The sequence below is a fragment of the Neodiprion fabricii genome, chromosome 4, assembly GCF_021155785.1.
Source record: "Neodiprion fabricii isolate iyNeoFabr1 chromosome 4, iyNeoFabr1.1, whole genome shotgun sequence".
Classification (NCBI taxonomy): domain Eukaryota; kingdom Metazoa; phylum Arthropoda; class Insecta; order Hymenoptera; family Diprionidae; genus Neodiprion; species Neodiprion fabricii.
The window spans coordinates 519875-542548 of NC_060242.1; the positions used below are offsets into that span (position 1 = coordinate 519875).

Consider the following 22674-nt stretch of genomic DNA (forward strand, 5'->3'; position numbering starts at 1 on the left):
ATAAAACGTACCCATGGCAACTATATTTCCTCACTATAAATGTAGTAGATTTTACTCCGCGCACAGTGGTTTTCACCCTTTCTAGAGTAAATTCTGCATTTTCCGAAGTACGTTTTACCAAAAAACGTGATGCGTCCGTCTTTTCCGGCAGTTTTTAGTGAAACCTGCTATTTTATTCTCTCCGTGTCAAGTTCGAAATGCTATATTGTTACACAAATGAGAATGAGAATAGCAAGTCGGGTGGGCATTGGACGACTAACTTGTTCGAAATTGTAGGAAAGCTTGAGAGAAGCAAAGTCGTGGGAGTGGTAGAAAATTGTTGAATAACTTTACGAACGGTCTAGTGCTTGCGGGTATGCTTACTAATGCCTAAGATTATATTTACGATTAAAGTAATCTTACGAATCGACCTATCTTAATGAAAACGTGCAGCTAGTGAAAGTTAGCAGGCAACACTTGGGAACCAGATGACGTGTGATTATAAATTATCTTTCAAGAGCTAGCGATCGAGGGTTTTGCGACGCAACAGCTTGTTTTCAGCCAATGCTAGTTGTAGGGAAAATTGATGATCAAAGCCTCGGCAAAGTGATTTAAAGCTCCCTTAGAATCTCTCATCCACTCCGGATTTTCCAGCGCGTGAACGAAACGAATAAATACGTGCCTGGGTAGGTGTGCGTGTGTGTTTGCGTGTGTACGAAGCCGAAAACGGGCGGCCATGATGGCGGTGATACCGCTCGCATCTGCGCTGCCGGTCGAATCGAATGGCAAATATTAGCATTGCTAGGGAAACACAGGCGCCTCTCTTCACCCACGGGGTGAAGTACCGACGTACCTGGACGGCTTATACCTACCGGCCCATCAACCTACCAACCTACCAACCTACCACCTACCGCCCGCCGCCTATCCACCTTCGCCGAGAATCGAGGGAGGAACGAAACCTTCATCCTCTCGCCGCCCTTCGAAAGCCGCTTAAAGCTCGCCCACTCCTTCCGTCCAACCCTACGGGACTCGAGAGAGAAATTGCTTTCCCTCCTCCTCTCTATCCCTCCTTTCTCGCGTCGTGTTGGGCCATTTTTGCAACGATTATACGTCTGCGTCAACAATGCCGGAAAATGTTTAGAAAAGAAAAACGCTGGTTAGACGAAGTCAATTGACGAGGCTGAAGTTGGTAACGTTGATGTCACGAAACATGAATAAATTTCACCTTATGGTACGATTTATTGAATTTCAGACATCCCTGCACTGTGAAAAAACTGTCATTCCGACACGTTGAATCATCACAATATCTTTACCAACTTCACGGACGAAGTCAACGCAAGATTTTCCGATCAAGAGAAAGCGGGATGATGAATATTGACCGACCACAGGCTCGTTTGCAAACGGTAACTGGAGGTGACACAATGAGACATCGCGAACTGCTCTTATAGATAACGAACCGCGAACCGCGAACCGGTTACACTTGCAGACAAAGTTGAAAACGTAACTTGTCGGAACTTAGTCCGATGGACACGGTTGACACGGTATCGTTACACCGCGATTTCGACGCGGAATGCAACGGTCCTTGTATTACAATAAGGGAGCGAAGTGCTAAATGCTACCGAGGCATTTGAAGTTCGCGTCCGGCGGAATATAGTTGATTTGAAAAGAACAAGGTTATCGCAAGTCTTGCACGCGGCAAGTCGTTCGTTCATACACCTAGGTACTTGAAAAGGTCATTTTCGAATGTTCAGATAATTTAAAGATAATTCTCCAATTATTTCAGATTTTTATCTCAACTCTAGCCCGTGCCCCGAAAAGGGCGGAGTTTCAAATTCAACCCTTTCAGGGACACGTCAAATCTACCGAACGAACTTAGAAGAAATTTGGTACAGGGGGATTTTTTGAGTTGCTGATTTTTGAGGTGATGAAGGTATCGAGTAAGACGACAGGAGGGAGGGAGGGAGGGAGGGGCAACCCCGAGATTTAGTGCCACGCTTTTGAGTCAGGGTTTGGAAATGCGGGACGGGATGAGATGGTCGGGAGGCGAACGCCTGCGGGACTGTTGCATAATGCAGGTGCGATTCTCGACCTTTCAACGCCTCCCCTTGTACTATACTATACCTCATACCTCGTACCTCGTACCTCGTACCCACCTACCCATGCACATGCGTAAACCGACTCGCTACACGATATTGTATTCGTAAAAAGAGCTTTTTGCGACTGTCCAAGCCTCGGCGCGAGTGGGAGGATTACACGAGTGTTATGCATATCACGTATGTACGCACCTTTAAACGGGTACCTGATACACAAATAGAAGGATGCATGGATAGTTTTAGCTTGTCGGCCATTTCTTACACGTCGCTCAAATTTACGTTCTTTCTCCGTCTCTTCCTTATCTCATCATATAACTAAGACGAACACAAGATTTACATCCGATTCGAGTTGTTTGACAAGCAACGAACGAAAATGATTATCGTTAAATTTCATCAGCTGTAAACCGATAAATATTATCATTATTATCATTGTTGTTGTTATTATTCAAGGTAAAAAATCTCCGTCCATCTCGCAACTTGTAGTGACTCTCACAATTCACGTACGTTCGAATATTTGAAAGGTAAGAAATGAGGTAATGACGAGTGAATAAATAAATAAAAGAATAAATAAACTTATTCGTAGAAACGAGAATGTACTTAAATATCCGTAACGGTGTACGTTGTATTGCGTGCGTAAAACGACGAGTCATTGATGAAACCTTGGTGTACGAGAAGAAAGAGAATAAAAGAAAAGGGGGCGACGTAGATATGTACATGCTATTGACCGATTGATTCCTGGAAGGTATACTACGGAATTACGACCCCAACGAGCTTCGAGTATCCGCCTCAGCCTTCCTTATTATACCTATACGGACGCCGGCGAAAAAATAAACAATACGTATGTAGAGGTATAACAGGTGGTATTCACCGTGTTCAGCGGAATTGCTCTAAGGCTCACTTATACGAATCACTACCCTGCGTCTAAACCGTTATTCGCTTCAATTGGAAAACTGGCTTGCCGCCATATCGGCAGGTTGCTTCTTTTCCCTCCGTTTATCCATATTTTTCACGCATGCGTTATTAGGGTGGTTCATTTTTCAACTTTTTTTTTTATTTTCTTTTTATTTTAAGGAGCTACCGGAAAAATTTGCGACACGTACCGAACAAACAAATTGTCGCAAAACCCGGAGGAAGTGGGAAAATATTTAGAGGTCGCTAAAAATGATTGTAACATTTTTTATTTATTTTTACGTGTACACCCGTAGACATTTATACGCAACATTCAGTTGTACACAGATCGTATCGATCGTCGGACTAAGTATTTGCAAACAATGTACACGTTTGACAAATCAATCAGCGTTGATGCTGCTATTTTGTTAAAATATACCTATCCAAGTCAAAATTCGAAAAATATTATAATAAAAACCACCCAAGGTATAACAGCATTGGATATTTTAGTTTTTGCAATTGTAATCAAGCCAGTTCTGTTTGTCAATTTTTCACTGCACTGTGCAACACACGTATTTTTTCGTGTACGTAAAATGAATACGCGTTATATAATATCTACCCCAGTCAGTCAGTTCCGTCTGTACGAATTTCACGATTTTGCCTATGTGTATGGCTATAATAGGGGGGTGATGCTGCTCTGCGCGGTTTGAGTGCGGTGTGAATAGGTATACGTTATATATACCACGAATCGGTATTATTTACGCTAGAGTTGGAAGAAATATTACATTTTCAAACCAGCAGCCCTGCGCCTCGGCTTCGCCGAATGCCGATGGGGGTTGAAAGCGGAGCGAAGAAGAGAGGCGAGGAGAGGAGAGGAGAGGAGAGGAGAGAGGAGAGTAGAGTAGAGTGCAAGCTCGTAGCTCTCTCCATTACCATTTATAGTGATTCCTGAACCAACTGCTCGCACTTTCTAACGGGTGACTACCCACCCCGATACCGATGATAACGCATCGAGGAACCGGAAAACCTCTGATTTATAACATTCGTCATGCTACGATGCGGACTCGCAAATACATGTAACGATTTCTTCGATAATTCTTCTTCTCCCTGCACATACGCGATAAAGTGTACCGAGATCCAAGGGTGCACAATATATTCGTATCGCGGTATTATCACTGTCCTTGTAATTCTGCAGGATATTTCTTTATAGCCACGAACTTTCGTTCCCTTTTCTTTTCTTTTCTTTTCTTTTCTTTTTTTTTATCACACTGGTACCCCTTTGTTCCAAATAATGTACGTAGTAAGTAACAAGAAGCTAGGGAGAATAATCAACTCGTTTGAACTGGGAAATTTATTACCCTTCACTCATAATTGTCTACGATTACCCGATTGCTTCAACCTGCGCAGAAAATTGATTATGGCGAAACAAAACGTTTCGTACATCGGCCTCGATATCGTTGCAGCTTAAAAATTGCAATTTTTCAACAGAATCGAATAACTATGAATAAAATCTTTACATGTTATTAAGAAAGTTACCCGTTGTTCTCGGAAGTGAACCGTTTGTGGTGAAAGGTTTTCTCACGGCTTCTTAAACCATTTGAAAAGCGTTCGGATTATTAGATTCCAACTTTACAAATCCATGCACGGTCTCGGCTAAAAAAGTACGAATTTCTGAGCTGTGTCGTCATTGACGCCAAGGTGCGATGTTAACGATGCAATTATTCAACTGTCACTTTTTAGAGTCGAGATTGGGATAGGTCGTCTTTCGTCGATATTACACCTGCTCTCGCGTAGCTGCGCAAGCCGAAGTGCCACACACCTACGCCTATGTACGTTCACGTGCGATACGTACCTTCAACCTGACATTGTATACCTATGCACGTACATTGTGAATACGTGCAGCGGCGAAGGGCGAGGCGGTGGGAAAACTTGACGCGTCTTCCGTGCCTATAATTTACGTATCGGAAAATGTGAAAATTGATACGGGTAATTGCAGGATGAGAGCTGCGAACTGGCAGCAGCATAACTATACAACGCACGTTCTCCTTTTCTTCTTCGGTTGCGAAGTTTTTTACCATTCATATTTCCTCGATCATCCCTATCATATATGTATAGATATATTTCATCATACACGTGCATGGAACCATTATACCCCCCTCCCTCCCTCACCACGCCGTTCTTTCATTCTTCTTACATGCACAGGTATATGCAATGTATGTGCATAGGTACATACATCTTTGGGTAGGCAACGTATATAAACGGAGGGGTGGAAAATAAATCGAGCGCGCAAGCTTCTTCTGGAAATGACAGAAAATTCAATAATCCTAAGAAGTAGTGGCTGCTGGCAGAGGTATAAACGCGACAGGTATATATGTGTATATCTGTATATATGTATACATATTATATACACATATGTTTGTAATGGACGGCGAGGAAAGGAGCTGATGGGGAGATGCGGGATGCGCTCGAAAAGAGAATGGAATAGAATGGGATAGATCAAATTTTACTGTACTAGGGTAGCGGACCCAAATGTATAAATTAACAAAATCAACTGAGCGTGATCTCCCACACACCGTAGAACGCTCATATTTTTACAGAATTTTGTTTTTTACCTAAACAAACTTTGTAGGAAGTGCCACGGTGGAAAATCGCAAATTATTTTCACCCGAAACACCCTCATACATATGTTAAATTATCTTCCGTAACGATATACGTATAAAATACAAGCACATTTTATCATGCGATTAAAACCTTCCAATTTTATGTGACATACTTCAATGATATGTATTTATAATCTATGCAATTACAATCACCGCGCGTACGTATCGCGCGTTAAGTATATAATACGTACGTTTTAACCTAAGCGGGAAATACGAACGATATTCTGTCTCGTATGAAGTGCCGTGGGATATATATATATATGTATACATATATATGTACATACACACATACGTATACAACAAAACGCCTCGAGGGAGGAAATGGAAATCGGAAATATAGGTAGAACTGCAATGGCGGCTACCGCCATGCGGCGACAAGTTGTATAGATATTTGTCGATGCACGCATCTATAACTAGGCGAGGAAGGTTTACTTACCACTATTCGCATGCCGTATAGAATTTGAATTCTAAGGCGACGACGTCGGAGGCGGCCTCGAATCGAAACGTCTCCAACATCCGACAATTTTTACGTAGAGTAAAAATCTCATGAATGAAAAAATATTCAATCGCCTCTTGCTCGCTTTGTGCGTACTGTTTCAACGTTTTCACAACTACCCGAGATTGCCTACGCAGGCGTGTATAAGTATATTGTACACACATAATATACGTACAATATTCCTACGTATACGAATGAGATGAAACATAAACAAAACGACCGTAGTCCTGTCTCGAAGGATGGCAGATTGGAAAAAACAAAATAAGTAAAAAAATTGCCGAGCGAAACCTAGGTTCAAGCTTGAAGCGTCTGTGGATTTGCGAGATGTTGGTAACATTTGAGCGAAGTATTAGCACGAATGCGAATGCGGGACGGCCTTGCTTACCAGAAGCTATGATACTATAATTGACGTGAGTATAACGTAAGTCTGGTCTGTGCGAGAAAAACAATAACAGGATCCATGGATCAAAGGGAAGCGTCTCGGGCTTTGGGAAAAATGTTCGGCGTGGCTCGCGACAGACGGTGTTGGGTATACCTAGTCTCGAGTTTAACGTTTAGGCCGGATGGCGCATGGCGGCCGTGTGATCCCATCGTCGTCGTCGTCGTTGACGTAACCGCGAGACGAGGCGAGCGAGGCGAGGCGACGTCGTGGCCTTTGGAAATTCTGGTCGTCGCGTCGTGCAAAAGGAGAGCAAGCGACGAGAGAGACAATCGGGTTGCTACATCGAAAAGATCAATAGCCAAGAGGATCTCGAAGGTCTCCTTTGATAAGCGTTCTATTTCGGATTCCTACCTCGATGCTCGATCCGCGTAAATAATTGCTGCAGCCTTTCTATATATGTACGTACGGCAACGCATCATGTACCCGTTAGATAATATATTGTAACTTTGGGTTACAGGGTAATAAAGCAAGTACAGCGAAGCACGGAAAATGTAGGGCGAAATAGCGTATGTTCAAAGAAAACGCGAGCTTTCGAGTTAACGTCCGGAGAGAGATTGTTTTTACGTTAATGGCAGTTGGCGCAGAAACCAAGTAATTCGTCTGTTCGTAACGTGCTTTTGTATTAAGGTGGGGGAGGGGCCTAAAATTATACTTATTTTTACGAGTTTTTTTTTTAAAGAAAATGAAAACTCTTAGAGAAATTTCATTCTTAGGGCATTCGTTTATTATTCATAGTTTGAAGAACATTTTGGAATTTTTTCATTGAAATTAATAAGAACATAGCGGCATGGCGTGCATAACCTTTTCGAGTTTGAGCTCGCAGCCCAAGTGTAGAAAAAAATTAAAATAAAAAATACATATATTGGGATTTAAATTAAAAAATCTAGCCACGAGCTCGAATCGATAGACACGTTTTAAAGATTGTGTCAACATTTCAAGTGGATCGGATAAAAATTGACCGAGGAATCTGCGCCACCGGATTCAAAACTTGGTCGTTAGCTACTTATATGCCGAATGAAACCATTTTATTATCAATTACAATGAAGAAATTCGAAAATGTTGTTGAGAGTATACACAATAAATCCCTCAAATTTCAATTGCTCCGATCGTTTTCATTAAAAAAAAAAGTCATAAAAATAGATATGATTTTAGACCGTCCAAACTGTGCCCCTTCCTCTTAAAAGGGGAAAAAAACTGATCGTTGGATAATAGTAAGTTTTTATTCTTTATTTTCCCGTTAGTTCAGTAGAGCGTTTGACATCAAAAGCTCTATCGGATATAGGAATAGGATACAAAGATACAAAGTGAAATAATATGAAAGGGAAAACTTGCAAGTCGAGTGAATCATTTTTATTTTCCCTTCTTGTTTTTCTTACTCTATCGACGCTTTGATAAGGCGGTAACATAATATTAGGGAAATCCACACATCTATAACAGAGAACGCGGGGTATACTCGAGGTGTATAACTTAACCACAGACGACGCCTGGAGCCGGTACGTATGTATTCGGTTCTCGAATCCAATCAATTCATTCTTTCTTTCTTTCTTTCTTTCCTCCCTTCTCCGACCTATCTTATATGTATAACCTAGACGTCCTAAGCTTCCCGCGAGTTTCGCCTGCAAAGAGACAAATAACTTTTTCCCTCACCCACGCCGACGACGACGTCGCGAGATCTTCCTCCGACAAATAAAATACACGGACAATATTCGCGAAAAGAAAGAAATTCACTCGAGTCAAGAGCATAACAATAAAAATAATAACAATTTATACACCAACTTATAGTTAAATTAATCCTACATTAAATTTATAGCTCCTTTATTTTTTCATCGCGACAGTTTTAACAAATCGTTGCTTCGGTCAATATCTGCAATGAATCGCGATTATGGAATTAGGAAAACATACATCTACCTAGAAAGAGAAATACGCGTGCAGGGGCGAAAAGCGTCGCTCGCTCGTGACTCGTGCCGTTACTGTACATGTGCATACTATATACGTATATGCACATGTGTGCGTGTGTGTGTGTGTACGTGTATACGTGTGTATATATATATATATATACATACATACAGAGTAACTTAATAATCCCTGAATAAACATTGCTCCGTCATTAATTGCGTTGGAAATCCGGGCTTAAAGCGAGGGGCGGGGGTGGATATGGAGGTGGAGGAGGCAACCACCACGACTCCCTAGTATGTTATACGAGTGTCGGAGGTGTATGGATGTGTGCGGAGGAGGCGAACGCGAGTTTGCCATGCCCGCCTCTGTACGGCCACCCTTCCACCTTCGCCAGGGGGGCGAGTCGCCACCGATAGAAGGTAGAACGAGGCGAGTCAATCGATACTTGTACATATATGCCGACGGCAAATATGTACGCCAACCTACCCCGTATTATATCTACGCGTGCGTGCGTGCGTGTATGTATGTATTTATGTAGGTAAATGTAACCGACTCGGAAGAGAGTGCGCGATGCGGAGGATAGAGGTGGAGGCGTATTTATACACACAGATGTATATTAGATGTCATATTAATAAAAAAAAGTTCGCGCATATAATTTACAGCCAGTTCCCCCCAACCGTGTTTGTGAATAAACATATATTAAACATATACTCTACACTGTATAATATATACATACCTATTTATATATTGACTAATTTGAAAAGTTAATGAACCCCGATGTCGCCTTTGCAATTCTCGCCGAGGTATAATACAAGCAATAAATTGCACATCAACATCAAACAAACTTCAAATAAGCTACATAACTATACAGAAAGAGAAACCAGAATAAATATAGATATAACGAAATTAACAAATTTATTTCCAATATTTAAATGTCTATGTTTCGCCCTTGCGGAGACGAGAATTTCCGGTATAATCTGACTTGAAGATTTATTCACAAAAATTTTTACATCCAGAATGACTGTATGCGGGAATAATAAATAGATATTGCATTTTACGGGACCGTTTAATTTTCAACACAACTCGACGAGAAGAATGAACCTATAATATAAATTGTTTTTGTTTTTCACCGCGATTAAACAGACAAGAGGGTTAGAAAGATAAAAGCAATCGTTACTTTCGCGTATAAAATAGACGATAGTACATGTATCGTGTTGTACAGAGAAAATCATGAAGCTTTGTATTTATGAGTTGTTGGGTACCTTAACTTAACTGCGTACGTTAACAACAATAAGAAAGAGTAAGGAATAAAAAAAACAAGGAAAAAAAGAGAAGAGAAGAAAAAGAATAAAAATAAAAATTCATCTCGTTTCGCGATGATATATTTACGCATGAGGGTCGATCAGCGAGGTTGACGTAAGAAATTTGTTTGTCGCATACATACAACACACGAACACTTATATACGCATACAGAAGGAGTTTGAAAGTTTTTACGTTCGCTCGGAATAGTTTTCTCCCTCGAGTACAAGATTGGATGAAATGTATAAGACATATAATAATATAAAGTATATAACGCGGTTAAACCCCGCGTATATATTGTACGTACCAGGTAATACGTGTATATGTGCATCGTAATATACCGAATAACGTTTATCATACAAACGTATCAACCTAACGATAAGCGGGATTCAATGATTGAGGTATTATCTGAAATCCCGTACAGCCAAAGCCGTAGATAATATAGGCATATTATACTGTACTTAAGGTCAAAGGTTGACCGTGAGAGATCATTTTTGTAGATCTTTCAATTCCCTAAAAAATTCGTTCGGGTCCTATCAGTACGCTTAACGCGTTGAAGAGTTATAAAATTCCAAATTTAGAAAAAAAAATTTCCCATGTTAATTAATTGGGAAATAGAAAATCGCGACGAGGCATCTCTAAATATTAACATGTATTAAGAGCTGAAACTTGAGCAGCATTTTTTGGTTTTCGTCATTTCCGGCAACATTTTCGACTTGAACTTCGAAGAAAAAATAGTTGGTTTTTTGTGGTAAATGTGCTTGTACGCGAGAAATTGGCAAAGATATTACCGCACGTGTGTGTATACCTTATGCTGTACATAAGTGTAATATCAATTTGGTAAAATGGACGAACGGACGAAGGGGAAATGCGGAATAGCTTAGGAGGTGGTGTAAAAGTGAAACGACTGTGCAGGAAGTTGTCAACTTCATCTTGCTCTTCCATTAGAAGTTCGGGTTGAGTCGGGTCGAGTTGTTTCGAGTTGAAGCTAACCGCCAGAAATATTTATTACCACCCCTGAGACACTAAATTTACGGCCTAACCGAACGTAACGGTAGAATCAACTTTTTGCATTTTGTGTTACATAATTCATCGGTATTCAGACACGATAATTCCTAACAAATCGTATACCGAATGAAACCGTATTCATAATTCTTGGACGGGCGGATTAAATAAAGTTTCGACAATAATAATTTGTCTCGAATCGATACAACTCGATTATACTTTATGCATATGCAAATTTCTATACCTGCACGCGCCAATTAGGTTCGCAAACTTGTGTGCTTAGGCTGGTTTTATAACCCGCGAATACTTGCGAAAATCATTTATTCCACGAACTGTTCCTCGTTTCTCTCTAAAATTCGCCAAACTCGTTCGTCGATGCTGTAATCGATGATAACAACAATAACAATGACAACGATAATGGTACTGATTCCCTCAAATTATGCCGGGAAAGTTTGAAATTCACCGAAACCCAACTTCTCTGGAAATTCAGTGTTCACTGTTGCAGCCAGCTGTATCGATTGTACAACGTGTACAACAATTAAACGAACAACATTAAAAAATGCTCTTATACCTAATTGCCTGCGGCAAGAATTTTTTATTTTTTTTCCAAGTAGAAAACTGTCTTTTCTTCGTTGCTTGGTTATTCATTGCTTGCTTTCGTCTTTGAAGTAGAAAAAAGGGTACAGCCTTTTTTTTAACTCTCCCTTCGATCGTCGACAATGAAGTCAATTTTATTGGTTGATGCGAATATTCGAAGCTTGTCAACTAGACTTTATTAACCCTTTAACGGCCGAGCCTCTTTCTCAGTGAAAAAGAAAAAAGAATTATTTTTTTCAACCGTTTCAAATTTTTCGTCAAACAAAATGTTTGAAAAATTGCAATTTTAACAAATAGAGGTTTGTCAATTTTGATGCCCAAGTCAAAATTCTTTCAAATGAAATTATTCCGTGAAAATTTACATACCCGAATAAAAGTGAAACATATCCATTGCACCCGTCGCGATATTTGCAGGCATGCATAAATACAGTCAGGCCGAATTCGGAACTTACGTAGAGAACGGTTCACAGTTACCAACGAGTACCCGACTTATGCAACAGCCGTCGAGAGTCGAGAGGCCGGTGAGTTTATCTCGGTGATGAGTATTTGGAAAATGTCGAATAAACCAAAACCACAACTGCAAATTATTGCGCGCGCGTGTGTGTGTGTGTTGGATATGTTTGTCGTTCAGTAGCAACGCGGCGTTCTGACGAAGAGGAAAGTAAGGAATGACGGGAACAGCTGCGGCGTGGGCGACATTGTTAAACTCCTACGTGGCGACGGTATCTATAAGTATTGAGAGAGAGGGAGAGAGAGAGAGAGAGTCGGGAGAGAAAAAAAGATGAGGCGCGCGCGTGTTCGCCACCTCTTCAAGAGTGAATCAAAAAAAGTATTAAGTTACCCCCCTGCCAGCGCTAAGAAGAAGAAGAAGAAGAAGAAGAAGAAGAAGAAAAAGAAGAAAATGACGACGAGGAAAAAGACGAAGACTCTTAGGACTGATCCGTGCGGCGCGGCACGCAGGGCCTGTACACACGATACAACTTCTGCAAAATTGTTCGTCGATTATCGAACGTAGTTATAACCTTTTGGCAAACTACCAAGCAGCGCGGCAGCGGCAAGAAATCGTCCGTGATCGCCTCGATAGATCAGGAATGACGCTTCTTCCTTAGATCGTAGAATCACGGTAGGTCCTCTCCTCTTTTCGCAGCTTTTTATAATCTTACCACTCATCGCAGCTATTATAAGTCCAATGAAAAATTTCCGCGTTAATCCTTTTCGATATTATTAATATGTATATTTTGAGCATACTGCAGAAGGAGGGGTTCAACTCTTTTGCTCACACATTATTGTGCCGAGTCAATTTTTATAACAAGAGGGTATTGTGTGATTTTTGGGGTCACTGATTACGAATCTGAACTCGGATTTCAAAAATTCAAAATGACGGACGAAATTTTCGAATTCGACCGAATACGGTGACGAAACTGTACGCAGGGATTTTCGGGGTCCCCGATTGGATCGCCTACTACTGAATTTTCAAAACCTGATTTCAGATTCGTAATCAGCGAGTCCGAAAACTAATAATTCATGTAAAACGTGTCAGCGTGTAGAGTGGTAACTTTCTCGCAAATGAATCGCATCTTCAATTTTCACGATTTTTTTCAATCAATTTTTGCTTCCAACAATAATAATTTACACAATATCGCAAAAATTACTCTCGAGGATCAAAAACCTATGAGTATACTATCCAGAAACAGCAAAGAAACGGCAAAGAAATATGTTGAAAAGTTTTCTAAATATACAAAACATGGGCATAAGACAACCAGATGACTCAAAGGGTTAAATCAGGCGAGGCAAAAGATTCCCGAGCAAGCGGTCAGACTTTGTTAGTCCAGCCGGAACTCGAGGCTGCGGCAGATCAATGTCGAAGAACAACCTCGCGTCTCTACGTGTAGAAGTAATGTTCTAAAATCGAAAATCAATCCGTGCAGCGGCGCGAAATAAAAAAAAAAAAAAAAAAAACAAACATTGTCGAAGCTGATTGATAAATTTCGAAATGACAAACTTTTTCCATTCTCTAATCATCCTTCGTCTTCTCCTTATACTTTCTACTAATTTTCCACTCTCCACCCTCGTCCATGCAGCAGAGATACGTTTTTCCCTCCTCGCTCCGCGAACCCTTCGAGCTCAACGGAGGCTCTTTGAATTCGTTTCTACCCCATTACCGACGACTGCCTAGTCGACTATACACCCTACTCCTACCCTGCTGCGTCGATACGCGGCATCAAGCGTCCTTCACCTTTGACCCAGCCGCGCTTATACACTTCTCGGTCCCTGCCTGCTGTTTTCGATCCTGCAGGACAATCGCAGAATTTCACTTAAAACGCGCCTACGCGCTCGACGTCTCTCCTCGAACCTGATTTTTATTTCACACACATTACCCACACACGGTCGGTCGCACGATCGCGTATAAGAGAAGGATGGATGAGAGGTTTGCGTAAAACGACGATCCATAGAGGGCATAAAACTTGCATGCAGAGTTCCATATCCGTCGCAAATCACACCCAGGGGAACCCCTAGGCTCCGCGTGGTGGAGAATAAGGGTTCGGATACATGCACCGAGCGTAAAATTAAACGCTCAAACGGGGGTAAAAAAAAGTGATTTTTCTCTTTACTTTCGTTCCGCTTTCTTTTTCTTTTTTATACGCGAGACCCCGAGGTACTAGGGAGCTGCCGACGTGCAAAATTTTCTCTTTATTCCATATCGAATGACAAACTTTGTCAGAAAAGAACAACGGTGCGAAGTTTTCCGTAGTTACTTGAACGTGTTTTTGATTCTTCTCTTCGTCTTCTTCGCTACTTTTTCATATTCGGTGTACCACGTGTATTCATCGACCTAATACAAAACGTTTTTACCAACTGAAGAGAAAGAAAAAAATTCGTCGTAGTCTTTCTCCATTGAATTCTGCAGAGGATGGGGAAATGGGGAACATATATATATATATATATATATATATATATATATATATATATATATATATGTATATATATATGTATATACAGTGTACATTATACTACTACCATATACCCAAGTGATACATGCTACAAAGTACGGTCTAGTAATCTGCTACACCGGAAGAGGAGGAGACGGAGGAGAAGGAGGAGGTTATGGATATAAGAATAATCGGGGGAAGAGCCGGTGCTTCGAGGGGCACGTCTTGGGATTAATGTTCAATAAAAATCCTGCAGCCGGAAAGAAAAAACTCGCAGCGATAGCAGGTGAAGCCTGAAGAGTCGGTTCTATATTATACGAAGTTCTCCGTAATATACAGCTACGTAAGAGCGAAACTGCAGCCGATGGCGCTCTCGTCTACCTACGTTGAATGAAAAATGGAGAAAGAGGGAGAGAAAGAGAAAGAGAAAAACGACGAATTAGCCGAGCGAGTCTGGTGACGATCTGCATATCACGTATTACACACTCTTAGGTAGGTACAGGTACACCTCCTCCCGGAAGTTGCATGATTAAATACGGAATTTCCCTTTGGCAGACGGCGGACGCTGCCGACTGCAACGACGTTACGAACCCCGCTCTTGCGCGTAATTCCTTTTTATAGGTATTATATTCACACCGAGGTACCCGTGTAACCATTGTAATAACAGCAACACGTAGGTATTCAAGGAGAAAACGGAATAACACAACCGGAGGCTTGATATAAAAATCGACAAAATTACTCTATCAGGAATACATTAGGCTGGCAAGTTTGAGTCGTTGGCTATTCTCCGCGAACAATCGATCTATCGGCATTACGTTTAGATAGGTATCAGGGTGGTTCGTTTTTTGACTTTCATTTTTTTTTTTTTAAGCTACCACTCGAATAATTTGTGACCAATACTTTCCCAACTCCTCCAAGTTTTACGACGTTTCTTTTTTTCGGTATTTATTACAAATTTTTCTAGTAGCAAAAAAAGAAAGTCAAAAAATGAACCACCATGGTAGATACGTGTGGGCAACGGTAGGTACGCGGTACACCAAATACCTAACGCCGTAGTTCGAGGTGCGTGCAGGAGTGGCAAGTAAAAGTGGATGAATCTAATAACCCTGTCGTATCGAATCGAATTTTAATAAACGTGTCGACCGTTTCGCCCGTGCAGCGATAAAATTTGTCAACGACCGCTGCGCGCAAGGTTATATAATTCAACCGGAACCCTTTCAGGGTGCAAAAAGCCAAGCTTCCGTCGTCCGCGTCCCTCGGCAAGCACACCCCGCGCGATTCGGGAATTGGGCCAACGCGGTCCTTAGGGCGCGAGGGAGGCAAACGGAGTCTGGATGAAAAGAGAAAGCCTGGAAGGAATAAAAAACGGGGTTGTTTTCGCCGGGGTTATTTTCCGGACGGACGAGTTTCGGGGGCCGACCTTCTTCCCTTACCTCGCACTCGACGTTTGTCTACGGTGTGTATGTACATCCGTAACTGTACTCTGTACCCTCCCCCGGATCGTCCAATATCCCCGGGGGACATTTGTTAGACAAATATTAGCGATCCCTGTTCCTTCAATCTCTCTCTGCCTATTTCCGCTATACGCGGCCATTTTCGTTATCTGTTTCTTTAGCCGGAAACTCGGAAAATCTATGCATACAGGGCGTCCCATTCAAATCGATACAACGGAATATCTTGCGAACAAAGCGTTTCACAGAAAAATGATTGAAACGAAAATTTTGTGGTTCGCACGGGGCGATGTATGCACGCACGTGTGCTGTCGTGTTTTTCGTTCGGTGGACGTTTACATGGTCGTTTGATGGTCAGCATTGCTTTTTTTTTCTTTAACGGAAAAGTATACTTTTTTCCACAGATTCGGGTTTTACGAAAAATAAAATTGATGTCGTAGGAACGACAAATCAGAACAAAACTGCTCGATCTGTTGAAACACAGTACGCGTTCTCATATAAAAATGCAATTTTAACCTACCAATGACCTTGTAAACGTCCACCGAATGAAACGTAGGATATAACAGCGTACAGCCATCTTCGAATCGTGAAACTTACACTTCAAAAATTTTTCTCTGCCAATCAAACGCGTCGTTCGCAAGATATTCCGGCGTGTAAAATTAGATGGAACATCCTGTACACACGTCTATGCATCTTGGACACCGACTCTCCACTCGATTAATCAATAGCGGTAGATTATTTTTTGTCGATTTGATTATCGAATATGCACGTTCAGCTTGAATGTAGGATACGGGGAGAAAGAGGCATGCGTGAACGAAAATCGAAATGGAAGAGAAAATTTTCAATCGAAGGACGTTAAGGGAAAAAGAAGGTGATTTCCCGAAGAGCGAAGGTAATGAAAAGGAATTGAATTCGAGCGACTTGAATATACTCGCGGAGGTCGCAGCGTCGTCGGCGGCTCAGCAGACGTTAAGAAATGCCAAAGCAGCTCTTAGCGTTCGGCACGCACTCGCGATGGTGTAATTTATCAACGGTTAAGAATTGACGCGTCTGTCGTTGGAGAGGAACGTTGTGATAAATCATTAGGGGAGGTTAGGAATGCCGAGTTAATTATAGAAGCAAGTTGCGCCAACGACGCGCCGGCTTTTCTCAGCTTTTCCAACCCCGCGACTACATCGGCAAAATCTAATACCTGTAATCTACGATGCAACGGTGCGATGCAAATAAAAAATTTATATACTCGGGGTAAAAAAATATTTGTTGCAACAGTTGGAGTAGGTATTGCTGCGTAATATATTTCCACCGACGGGGTTTGCTTGGAAAATTTTTGCTATTACCGCTAAATTTTGCTGAACCGGTGAATTGTTTTTTTTGTTCCGTGAAAAGTGGACGTTCGAAAAGGATTTGCAACGGTTTGTTCAGCCTTTTTAGTACGGTCTGCACCCACGACCGGATTTATCCGTTATATGGCTGCAGGGTTAACTATTACCATTTCCATCGATTCTGCAGGGGGGGGGAGGAGGAAGAGGAGGAGGAGGAGGAGGAGGATGGAGGGTTGCTCGTTTACGTTCCCGCGCGACCCAATTGAGGCGAAAGCTTTTTATTTTCACGACTAGAGGCGGCTGGAGGAAGATGAAGAAGTTGGAGGAGGTAGAAGTAAAGCAGGGGAGACGTTTCGCTCTCCGTGTATAAATCCCTTAAATCTTTCTCCCGATAATTATTCCATGCGGAATGTTCGAGAGAACCGAGAAATGTATACATAAATAATAATTAGAGAAAAAGAGTCTTTTCCTCTCTTCCCCTATATAATCCTACCCCGACTGCGCTAAGTTACATAAAAATTCACTTGGAAACGAAGCTATATAGAGAATCTTATTACAGGCATACAATCCATATCGAGGGTGCGGAAATTCACAAAATTTCTTGCGGTTTACACGCGGCACAGTTCTCGTCGTTCTAAAATCGTTACACTCGACGAACGAAGCTGCGGAAGTTGCGACGCAGATGCGAAGATAACCGCGTCAGAGTTCCCGATGCGGATTTCGGATAACGAACGACGTACTCGCAACATCTCGGCAAAAGCTTCCGGTCATTCAAGATTCCCACCAATTGAAAACACGGTGTTCAGTACGGTGATTCATTTTTCAACTTTATTCCCTTTTTTTAAGATGCCACGCGAAATATTTGTGACAAATACCAAACAAAAAAAATTTAGTAAAACCTGGAGGAGAGAGGTCGCTACCGATTATAGTAATATTTTTTATTAATTTTTACGTGCCCACCTTACCGACTTATACACATATTAGTTTATTTTATTCGAATCGTGGCCCAATTAATTGTTCACCAATCAACAGCAAACTGCGACCAACAATTCCGCAGTTGGCTGTTCTCGTCGTTTAACCGAAAGATTAATCGTCTCGGAGAAATTTGAATAACAGTTTTCGTTACCGAAATAGGAACGTCGCATCGCCTTATCGTCCCTGTTTTGTTTTCAGTACTGATTTCGTTAAACGATGATTAATTTGACCACGATTCGAAATACAAAAGTCCGTAAGACGTAGACATAAAAATAAATAAAAAATATTACAACAATCGGTAGCGACCTCTGAATATTTTCCTTCCTCTTCCCGGTTTTACGACAGTTTTTGTTTTCAGTATTTGTCGCACATTTCTCGAGTGGCACCCGATGAAATTTCTTTTTTTTTTTATAAGTTAAACAAAGAACCACACTAGTGCGCAGCTTTGTTTAGGTACCGAAAAAAATATCACCCTTTGCACGAACAACTCTTCCCAACGATATCCCGTTATTCCAATTATAAAAATGTCCAAAGTCGATGACGATTATTGAATTTCATCTCGGCGAGCGTGATTTATCAATCATGTTCGGAATGTTACGCGGCAGTCAAGACAAGAGCATAGACGAGACGAGAAGCGAGGCGGGTATAATATAATAGGTAGTATTTAGGTTCCCGTCTTCGCGGGCTTACAATTAGTCAGGCTTCGAGTGACAAAGCCCGATGTGTCCGAAGTACGCCGCCTTACGTAACACACCGCGAATGTCCGACGCTCCTCGTGCTTATTCTACTGCCTTTCGTTCCTCGTTCTCAGTTCTTCTCCTTCTCCGTTTCTCGGTTCTCCGTTCTTGCTGCGACTGACCCACATACCGCTAGGACACCAGATCTTTATTTAAACTCGTTTCTTGACGAGTCTACCGACACACGCACTCTCTCTCTCTCTCTCTCCCTCTCTCTTCCTCCGTCATTCCTTCTCTCTCGTATAACATACATCTCTACGTGTCTCTCCTTGACTGACGATTTTTCCATTTTCTCTCCTCCGCATCTCGTCATCATCTTTTTTCTTTTTTGTCCATTTTCGTTTATTTCTACCTTCGTTTCTCAAATCATTTCTTTCTTTAAATTTATAGGCATAAAAATGACTTCACTATTATTTCCATAACATGTTTATTATTATGCGCATACACGCGGATGATTTTTCATTCTCACGATACATCGGCTGGAGGAAAAAGTTCACAACGATAAGAGCGAAAACCCATTTGATATGCGATCAATCTATTTTTGTTTCCCCTCTGTACCCGTTATACACGCCGGTGTTTCACCTCGCTCGAATGTGAAACGAATATAAACGTACAACAAGAGTCGCGTGATATTTCTTTTTGTCTTTTCACTTTCCACTTCAACCGTATCTCCTCTCGATCCTCCCTCCATCTCTCGTCGACGGAGGAGTGAGGCATTCGAAGATAATCTATATTGGAAAAAATTTTATCCACATACATACACCTTACGAGAAGGTACGGGATGTACCTATACCCATAAAACGCGATGGCCGGAGAGAGATGAGAAATAGGACCGAGCTTTCGATTTGGACTTTACGCGAGGCGATGATATCGCCCGAGTGATTTCGCACAAGCAGCCGGCTGCACGAGACGGAATAGAAAAGGTCCGGAAGGATACATACGCGACAAGGTGATGCCTGGCTCCGTACGTATGTAGTTAGGTAGGTACACACCTAACGCCGTGTGTGCGTTAAGAAAGATTATAAAAAAAAAAGATCGAGTAGAAATAAATACGAGGCTACGGACCATTCGTGATTCTTTTATCTTTCTTCACCTTCAAAAAGGAAACATGGATTAGTCGACGTTGATCATATTGACGACGACGACGACGATGATGATGATGATGATGATGATAATGTTGTTCTTCCAGTTTACGTCGAGTGACGTTGGACACGAATAAAGCGACAACAAAGGGAAAGAAAAAGAGAGAGAGAGAGAGAGAGAGAGAGAAAGATGGAGAGTGAGAGGGGCGTAGAAAAAGAGGGACTCACCGAGTTGATAGCTGTCATGTTGCCAACTCGACTTGGATCTGTCTCCACTAGCCCGCTGTCGTTCTGTAACAATCGAGAATAAAAAATAAAATTAAAAAAAAAAAAAGCAAGATTTAGTTATTAGCCACAGCCTTAGTCGGTTCAATCCTAAATATAGAAGGGACGTTAATACACGCATACGTGCAGCGCAGGAAGCAGAGCGCGTGTACTGCGAAAACCAGCGAGCAAACACGATTTCAATTATCGTAATGGTAGGTAGGTAGGTAGGTAGGTAGAGTACCTACTGCTGCTACTGCACTGTATGCGGGTTACGCAACACACGCACACGTGCATTACATATCCAACTATTATAACTGTCTGCCGTAATGTTAATCTATTTTTCCTGGCACTCGCGAAATATCCCACCGCGTACCTCTGCGTTTATACCTACGCGTTATACGTGCATACGTGTGTACGTAGACTATGCATTAACCCATCTATAATGATTATAATTATTATACGTAAAACGAGAGATGGGGAGGCTCTTCGCGCTCGGAATCAGGAAAAAACAACTCAGGTATGTACGTGTTTTTATATGCGCGCACACACACACACACACGTGCATGTGTATACGTATATTATATATATTTTCGTATAACCTATCCGGAGGGAAATAAACGTCGAAGTCGGTCTTTCGGAGTGTAGCGATCAGTGAGAGAGGACCGTAAAACCGGGATTAACCGTCGTCTGATCCAAACTTCCGCCGACCGCATCACGGCGATAAAACTAAGCCGCGTAGACTGTGACGGAAAAAGGAAAATATTTCAATCTGTCAAATTTTACATTCTTCTTCTTCTCTATCTCTATCTCTCTGCATTAGCAAGGTACGACGAAAAATATACCTGCAGTAAAAACGTAAACGAGATACTAACTCTATAGCTTGTACACATATGTCATCAACCGACATTCGGTAAAGTCCCCTTCTTTGTTTTTTCTTTTCTTTTTTATTTTTTCTTCTATTTTTATTACAACCCCAATTCGTGCAATCGTAATCGCCGTGGTTGACGTAACCGCAAACATTTAACTCGACATACCCAAACGAGCATGACGGATGCCGGTTAATTGGTATTATTCGAGTAAATGAAAGAGGGCCGTGCTAACCTTCGCTTATAACGCATGTACCGTAAGCGTATATCAGCTACCGTATCGCTAACGCGTCGGTAGTAACGCACGTTTTTGCCGGTGTCAGCGGCGAGCGTCGCGTTGTATCGTACGAGGGGTGCAAAGGTTTACGGTTACTCGCAAAGCTCGAGTCTTCTCTTCCCTCCGACGTCATCGTTCCGCGTTACACACGTCGATGTTGGCGTCGCGACGCTCGTAAGACGGCTGCTGCTCGCACGCTGGTTAACCTCGAGATGCCAATCTCTTACGTCACTGTTTCGTCGAGACGTTACTCGGTACCGTAACGCTGCGCAGTGGCTGAATTTTCTTTAATTAATCAGAGATGTGTGTAATTTTTTTTCCGATTTTTTTTTTACACGTAACACGCGCCATGGATACACGGACGAACGTGTGTGAAGCGGAAAGGACGAGATGGACAAGTGGCGTGAAATAAAAAAGGAACGAACCAAGAACACATGACGTCAGAAAGTAAAGTTCAAAGTTGGGGTAAAGTTGAGAAAAGTGAAGAAAACGTTCGGTGAAAAGAGAGCGGCGGAGGGTAAGGAAGACGGGGAGGATGAGGAGGGTGAAGCGGAAAAAGAGGTAGGTTGCGACCTGCCTTTGACACCGCGTCGTTCTGGGTATAAATTGAACAACTCGCAAGTTTGGTAGACGGAGTTTTGCAAAGGCAATGCCACATCCAGCGTCCTAACGCGGGATTAAAGTTATATTTTGCCGAGTTTTCTACGCACGTTATACGCTGCATATGACAGAAATTTTTTTACCGTATATGCGTATATGTATGTACTGAACATTTGGGTGATCTAAGAAAAAAAAAAAAAAAAATCGACCATCTGTTTTGTTTTCAAAGTTACACGTTTGCCAATTGTGGGAATAGAAAATATAAGACGCCTTTTATAACTTGAGCCTTTAATGTTAATATTTAGTGGTTCCTGAACGCAATATTGCATTTTCCACTATCCATCTTTCATTTAATTAACAGGCGAAAGTAATTTTAGTTATTTCTGAATTTTGTAGTTCAGCAACGAGGCAATGTACATAAATGTCTGATACATGTTGTTGTAAGGAATTGAATGCTCTATAGAAAAGATTTCTTGAAGTTTTTTGATAACTAAACTCCTTCACAAGTTACTCAAGGTTAAGGTTGAAGTCATGTAAAAATTGACTTGTCACGAAATGTTGTAATTTGTTTTTTTGCAAGACATTTCAGCCTCTATAAAATTATGTAATTCAATCAATTTTCAACTCGGGCAAATTTGTTTTGTAGTTATTACAAGTAATAATATGTAATACATGTAATTCCACTTTAAACAGCACCATATTTGTTTTTTAATTATTTATTTAGATTTTTAAAGACTGTTTGTTTTATTTAGGTTTAATATAAATTTGTTGCAAATTCGCTCGCACGAGATCGGAAAAGAAAAAGAAAAATT

General features: G+C 41.5%; 1 protein-coding gene across 6 annotated transcripts in view; it reads right to left on the bottom strand.

Moving 5' to 3' along the window:
* Positions 1 to 22674, bottom strand: part of LOC124180954 — a 176566-nt gene that overhangs the window by 69576 nt on the left and 84316 nt on the right. For 5 of the 6 annotated variants that reach the window (XM_046566946.1, XM_046566947.1, XM_046566949.1 and 2 more), the window contains one exon: positions 20081 to 20143. The exons of the other annotated variant lie outside the window; for it this stretch is intronic. In XM_046566946.1, the coding sequence (XP_046422902.1) occupies positions 20081 to 20143 (63 nt within the window). The remainder of the gene's footprint in view (positions 1 to 20080; positions 20144 to 22674) is intronic. 6 annotated transcript variants of the gene reach the window in all.